This window comes from Vigna unguiculata, chromosome 3 (assembly GCF_004118075.2).
Source record: "Vigna unguiculata cultivar IT97K-499-35 chromosome 3, ASM411807v1, whole genome shotgun sequence".
NCBI lineage: Eukaryota > Viridiplantae > Streptophyta > Magnoliopsida > Fabales > Fabaceae > Vigna > Vigna unguiculata.
Window position 1 is genome coordinate 34,985,573 of NC_040281.1, and position 7,308 is coordinate 34,992,880.

At 34.0% G+C, this 7,308-nt stretch overlaps 1 protein-coding gene across 2 annotated transcripts; it reads right to left on the reverse strand.

Moving 5' to 3' along the window:
• Window positions 1–968: 968 nt before the first annotated feature.
• LOC114176805 (actin-related protein 6) lies at window positions 969–3,965 on the reverse strand. 2 transcript variants are annotated; one of them, XR_003603049.1, is made up of 9 exons: window positions 3,185–3,965; window positions 2,644–2,866; window positions 2,496–2,559; window positions 2,263–2,347; window positions 2,115–2,165; window positions 1,922–1,984; window positions 1,688–1,847; window positions 1,460–1,617; window positions 969–1,391 (listed from the first exon to the last, which is right to left on the reverse strand). XR_003603049.1 is itself a non-coding variant. In XM_028061967.1 (8 exons), the coding sequence occupies exons 1-7, from the start codon at window positions 3,874–3,876 to the stop codon at window positions 1,718–1,720; spliced, it is 1,308 nt and encodes a 435-aa protein (XP_027917768.1). In that variant the 5' UTR covers window positions 3,877–3,965; the 3' UTR covers window positions 969–1,617; window positions 1,688–1,717. The 2 variants fall into 2 exon arrangements, 1 of the variants encoding a protein (XP_027917768.1); XM_028061967.1 differs by having other exon boundaries at window positions 969–1,617.
• Between the last annotated feature and the right edge of the window lie 3,343 nt (window positions 3,966–7,308).

Sequence of the window (7,308 nt, forward strand, 5' to 3'; positions counted from 1 at the left end):
ATTTTCACATCAAATAATAATAATAAGATCAACATTCATAAACTTATTACTTTAAAATTGTAATTATGCATAAACTTATTATTTAAAGTTTTGGATCGATGCATAAGCTTAATATTTTAAAGTTTTTATTGAAAATTAACTAGTAAATTTATGACTTTTTAGAATTGTGTTTTAAATAAATTAACCAGTAAATTATTAATTTAATATATTTTTTTAAAGTCACATTCAGTTTGATCCTTAATCTTTTTAAAAAAAGATTAATTTAATCTTACATATTTAAAAGTAATCATGATATTCAAAAGTAATCAAGATAGTCTTTTTGTCATTAATTTCATAAATAATTTAAGCATAAAAGCCATCACAACATTGGTCGTTTGATGGATTTTGAGCTCTTTCAAAAAAATCCGAAAAATGTCTTCCCAAATGGTTATAAAGATGAGAAAATTAACGTCTTATAACCTCTTGATTTTAGTGATCATATATCATGTCTATAACCTTAAAAAAAAAAAAAAAAAAAAAAAAAACCCTTCAGATGATGCAAGAGATTGGGCATGGCACATTCTGAAACTGGGTTTTGCTTACAAGATTGAAAGTGATGTGGGGCAGTGGTTTTAGTTTCATGGTTAGGATCATTATATAGTAAATTTGCTATAAATGATAATAGTTGCTTGATTTATGGGTTCTTAATCACAGATTACTAGTTATTTATTGATGCTGGGAAGGGAATCATAGTGAAGTAGACATGGGCACTGTGTAGTGGCTGGTGGGGCCTTAGATGGTTTAAGATGTTTTTTTTTTCTATTGCTTTTGGGCTTTCTGTGATGGCTTCTGTTGTGTAATGGAATGTAACTAAACTGTGTGCATGGGAACCAGGTTTGTAGCTTTGGACTTGATGGGTCTGAATTTGTATGTATATAAAGATAACATTGATGTGGGGTGAGTATTCAGAGATGCATAATGCGGCAGTGTTAAGATATAAAGTTAACCCTTGCACTAGCAGCTACTAATGATGTGCATGGGAGAACATATATGGTTTCCGCCACCCAAACATTGGAAGAGTTTTACCAACACAGTATTTACCCGTCCCCGAATTTCTTGATCCACACCTCATGAAGGGACCAGAAATGCAACATAACATTAAAAGCTACCATTCACAGCTTAATAGACACATTCGCAGAATTACAAACTTTAGGTGGAAAAGAAATGCTTAAGGCTAGCTTTCAGAATCCAGAAAATGGATATTATACTAATATCTAAATCCTTCGGATATCACAATAGACCGCACCTCGTAAGCATATAGCACTGTTGCAGAGAAAAGTTGAAGTCGTCATCCAATATGGAATTCAATCCGATAATACCAGCAGCATGCCTGCATCATGTTCACCTGATACCTGTAGACAACATATATGGTTTCTCAAATAAAATCTTTGCGCAGAGGATGATCATCCAAAATTCACACCTTGGTCCCAAGTAAGAATCGATGGAAAGACGGGAGCAGAACCATGGCTGAACCAATCAATGAAGTACAGTGGGTTCAAATGATATTCTCCATTTGCACCCTTTTTGCACCGGCAGTCCACTGCCTTCTCTCCCACGTGCCATTAGCATGGAAGGAAACTGTAGGAAATAGTAAAAGAGATAAATAAAAGACAAATACGCTTACATATTACAGATTAGGCATACATACAATATTGGGGTAGCCATGTTGATAGTATAGTTAATGAAAAAATCTCTTGCGACATCTAGCAGAACCAAGTTCCTCATACTCAGCCTTCGTCACACACATTGCTTCAAAATCTGGACTCGATGCCAACAGTGACCCTCCACGCCAAACACCTAGAATGGGACTGTAGAAGAACCATAAATCCTTTTATAGAAAATATCAAATTAGATGCAAAAAATATTTAGGGAAGATTTTTACTCTTCTTGAGTTGTTATCTCCACATTATAGTCATCGGGAACTAGAGGTCGAAGCTCCTTCTCTCTGAAGCATGTAGAATCAATTAATTAAACAATTACACCATGATATACAGGACAAAAAAGATGCATCACCAACGACCAAAAACATTATGACATAATGGTACAAAGTGCAGTGATCCCAACAAAAAACTTACAATCTCTCAGCAAACTGGGGAAATAAGGTGCTTCCACCAGTTAATATGATGCTGCAAAACACAATGCAAACACAATATTGAAAAATGAGTGTGACAAATTAAGAAACATGACACAGGACCATCAAATCAAATGTTCTGAACTGCTTACCTTTCGTAGAGTACAGGATGGAGATGTGGGTGGCACGCATTAACAGCCCGCACAATGCATTCTGCAAGCCCAGCTTGGTTCATTCCTGCAAAACATTTCGCTCAGCAAAACGCAGAAAAAGAAAAGCCAAAAGTTAAAGACAAACATCCAAATTGGACCAACATCCTCATTTATAGTCTCTACAGAAACTCGACAACAAAAAAATTAACAAAAATCAAGTTGTATCCACGGACCCAAATCAGCAGGACGGAAGATCATCTCTGGCACAAGAAACCGTTCATTGGTCAAGTCAAACTCCTAAGGATCACACGAAGGAAAACATGAAGTTAAAAACATTGACACACAAAAGAATGGCACACTGCAAGAAACACTGACTAATACATTTTTTGACAAATCAACTCTTTTTCTGTCCTCTGGCTGCTCGGCAATTTCAGAGGAATTCATAACCCCGTCTGCCTCCACTGGCAGCGAAGAAGGAAGGCTGCTCTCCCTCAGTGCAAGATACCGCCGTGCCTGGTCTGGGTACTTAACAAACCCCTTTGTGTGTGTGACACCATCCGGAAGCACATAGGTGCACCTGAATAGATTCTCTTTCCCACTCTTCCTTTAAAATCACAGGTGAAATATTTTTCAGGCCATAGTATTGTTCTGATATAACAGCATACAAAAGAAGTATACCTAAGAGTTAGTGTGTGTTTGGTTTCACATCGAATAATCTCGAATTTGTACAAACTATCATGAGTTAACTTCTCTAAAAAAACTGATTTTCAACTCATGCGTAAGCTCTTGGAAACTTATTTCATCTTTCCTTCTTATTTTCTTCTCCTAATAGTGCTTACAAACTCAAACTCAGTTTAAAATGAGTAAAAGGTAAAAGGTAAGAATTTGGTTGTTAAAAGTGAGCAGGGAGCATTGTGAAAACCTGGCGATGGAGAGATCGCGGTCGACGTCGAGGGAGACGAAGCAGAGCTTCTCCTTGACGTCGTCGATGATGAAGGTCTCTTCCATGACGTTGACGGAGCGGAAGGAGACGAGTTCCTTGAGGTAGTTGGTGAGGGCCTTGCCGCCCAAGTCAATCCTCTTCACGGCATAATTGAGAGGGAAGTTGTGGAAGACAGGGGAAGCGTGGATGAAGGAAAACCCTGCGTCCACGACGAGGCTGCACTGGGCCCGGGAGAGAAGCCCACTGGGCCGGCGGGTGGCCTCATGGAGGTGGACTAGGGCGGGGGGATGGGCCACGTACAGGGCCCGGAAGTTGAACTCCTCGAAGACAATCTCGTCGACGGAGCGTTGGATGGAGGGGAGCGTGAAGAGGGGTTCCGTGAGGAGGAGCGAGGACTGCGAGGGCGTTATGCGGAGGACGGAGGAGAAAAGGTGCGACCAGATTTCTCGCTGTAGCTCCGGGTTTATCAGGTATCCTCGGTCCATGGGGCGGCGCACGGCCGCGGACGTCAGGTCCTCGTCGCCGGAGGTCAGGTGGAGCCATTTCTTGGAGGCCGGGGGGCGGTAGAGACAGTTAGGGACCACGGCGGAGGGATCGCGTTCGCCACCCAGACCCGCCTTGATTAACCCACCGCCGTTGTCTAGAACGACGACGTTTGTGGATGTGGACATCAGTAATGGCGGAAGTATTTCTTGAAGGGTGGTTTTGAAATGGGTTCATTCAGCCCTCACACTTCCCTCCTGCGTTTTCAATTGTACTTGAGGGCTTTTCTTCAATTTCATTTTTATTAATTAAATACACTTTTCATCTTTTATTTTTTTTTAGCCTTTTAAAGTTGGATGATTATTGTCTTTTCAGAATACTTTTCATCATTTAAGTTTTATTTATCCATGCGTTAAACATATTTTATTAGATTTATTTCCGTAAAATTTTTATTTTGTTTGATAAAAAATGTGTTAAAAATGAGTGATCAGTAAAACAATTTTTAATTTTTTTTATCTTTTTACGTGATTCATCTATTTCTCATTTTTCTTTCACTTTAGGATTCATGACATGTTTGATTATTTTTATATCTAGAATGAACTTAAGAATAAAGTAAAAGTAAAACATTATTTTTGAGGTTTCTAAATAAAAAATTCTCAAAAAATTGTTTTTTAACTATTTATACTTTTTTATTAAATTAAATTTAAGAAAAAAACTTTCAATTTTTTCATTAATATATTTATTAAATTAATTATAAAATTATGTTTATAAAAAAAATTTAAAAATATTATTAATATAGTTTGATTAAATTAATTATAAATTTATGTTTAAAAATAAAATTTAATTAAATTATCGTTAGTATTAGTTAATTTTTATTAATATTAAAAATAATAATTAATGAATTAAAACTTTTATTTAATATATTATAATTTTGTTTTCAGAAAATGAATAATTAGTTACTTTATTTTGTTTGTCTCTTCTTATTCTTTTATTTTTCTTCCAAATTTCTTTTTACGGTTTTAATATATTACGTTCCTTAAATTTTATATTATTCGTGTGTATTTTTTTTCATCTTCATTTTTTATTATGTTTTGGTTAGATTGTGAAAATAAGAATATATATGTATAGCGGTAACATGGAAAGAATCTAGTTTAGCAAGGATTATACACTTGTAAGTTTGGTTCAGAGTATTCATAGTAAGGTGCTTTTTGCTTAAAATTTATGGTTATATCTTTTATATTAAATACAAAAATATTACAACATGCTTAATATTAGTTTCTAATGGTATCTTTCCTCTGCAACTGTGGCTAGGTTTAAAGTATATTTTTGTTATATCATTATACAATTGTGATGTTTGAGCATGATATGGCCATTCCACCTATGGTATGGTGCTTCTGGAGAATTAAATCTTTCGGAGAGAGAACTTCTATAATCCAACTACCATGATGTATGTGCTGAAATGTATGATTTTTATTTTCTTTTTTTCACACAATTACTTGCATATCACTGTGCAAATGTTTCTCAAACATAATTGAATCCTTATGGCAGATGTATGCAAATTGTGGAATCACGAAACTGCAATTTGAGATTGAGAGGGAGTATTCAATAACAATTAGAGGTGCGTAGAAATTTTATTTTCAACGGTTCAAATCTATAAAATTTGTGAATGTTGTGATACTAAAAAAGTAATTTAAATCTACTCTATTTTTTAGGGTTTAAGCCATTTGTTGAGTGTTGAACTCTTGTTGTGGTCCCATTTTTTTTTTTTATTAACTATGTTTAAAGTACTTGTGTATCAAACAATTCATTTCTTTATTGCGTACTTTCTGTTTTCTTTATTGGACAAAGTAATAGGACTTATCATGTCAAGTACTTGGTGTAGCTTGAACATGTTCCACATGTTATCCACTTATATAACTTAGGACAAAAATTCAAAATGATAGATTAGATTTTTTATATATAAATTATTTTTTTAATTAAAAAAATCTTCATTTCTTTTCTTTATTTTGTCTACTTAAAACAAATTAAAAAAATATGATTATTATTTTGGATGAGCCCTTTGTTTGTACCTCATCAATTTAATTTGATGAGTATTAAATTTGAGGATGTTTTCATGGATTATATTCTAAAGAATTTTCAAATTTATTATATGTAACTTTAGAAATTTTAGAAAGTTGTTTTTCATTTTCTTCGATTCTTGTATTCTTATGAAATTTTTTAAGTTTAGTTGACGTAGATATATTTTTTTCATCTTCATTACAAATCTTCCTCTTAAAAAAAGAATTAATTCATTTACTCTTTATCATAATTTTTCTAATATAATCTCCTATTTAGAGAAAAGATAAATTTATCACCATGGCTTACACAATAGACAAATTCATCGCACGCAAGAAGAAAACAGTTTGCTAAAAAAAAAAATAATGGATAATGAACTCAATTAAAAGAAAAAGTTGATCAATCCAAAATGTAACTCAACTCCTTAATTTCACTGTGGTGTAATTTTGATTTTAAAAATGATGGGAGATAAAGAGTGAAAATTGAGATAGAAAGAAAGAGACGAGAAAAGATGAAGGTACGAGGGAGCGAAGCAAAAGAAAAAAAAAATAAAAAGAGGGGGATGGGGGCATGGTTTTATAGGTTTTAGGTTTTAGGAATTTTTGGTTAGAATTAATTTATGTGACTCATTTGAAATACTGTGATGAGTCTAAATGTGATTTAATAAAATACAAGCATCTATTGGTTATTATGGGAAGCTATATTAAAATAAAATAGAGATAAAATAAAGTTCAAACTAACTTGATGGAAGTGGTTTATAAAAGAGATTATAGTTTTGTCTTTGGTCATAAGATTTTTTCATGATAAGTCATTAAGAAAGAAAGAGAGTATAAGAGGAGAAAGGAAGACATACAAATAGATTGAAAAAAGGAGGTTGAAGAGAACATAGATTAAAGAACACATTCTCTTTGGAGTCAAGATTAGTATTATATTATGATTTATGTATATGAATGTGTGAGAATCATGAATTTTAAGATTCTAAGATAGTTTTCTATAATGAGTTTATTAAAGTACCAGGGATACTTTCTCCAACTCCACGATAAGCGTGAGAATGGTATCCATGGCCTGACAGAGGAGAGAAAAGCAAAAGAAGAGAAAAGAGAAAAGGAAGAAGGGTTGTAGAGAAGAAAATCAAAGCTTGGAGAAAAGCAATGAAGAAAAAAGGTGAAAACTATATCTGTATTTTGAGTATTGTTCTGTATATTAGAAAGGGGAAAACCCTAAGGGTCTGTTCTCATTAACCAAAAGACTGTAGAAGCATGATAGAGAGCGATGAATAGAAGGAGAAAGAGAAGTTCTTTTTTTTAGGAAAGGCAAGGATGGAAGAGCGAATGTTAGCGGGATCAATGGATAAATGAATCTCTCTTTTTTGAAGAGATTTGAGGGATAAATGTGGTTAATTACCACAATGTCCTTATTAAAAAAATCACAAAATCACGTACTTGCACTCGTAGCCATGGGCTGGGCTCGAGGTCTGAACAGATGCCTGATGCATGGTGCACACAGTAGGATTCCTGATGCTCTACAGGGAAGATTCCTGACTGTTTGAAATTAAAATTGCTTTG

Coding starts and splice junctions, on each gene's coding strand:
- LOC114176805 (XM_028061967.1), bottom strand. CDS start 3,876: ATGTCCACATCCACAAACGTCGTCGTTCTAGACAACGGCGGTGGGTTA. Junction 2,867..3,184: donor CGCGATCTCTCCATCGCCAG/GTTTTCACAATG, acceptor GTGATTTTAAAG/GAAGAGTGGGAAAGAGAATC. Junction 1,848..1,921: donor GAGATAACAACTCAAGAAGA/GTAAAAATCTTC, acceptor GTTCTTCTACAG/TCCCATTCTAGGTGTTTGGC.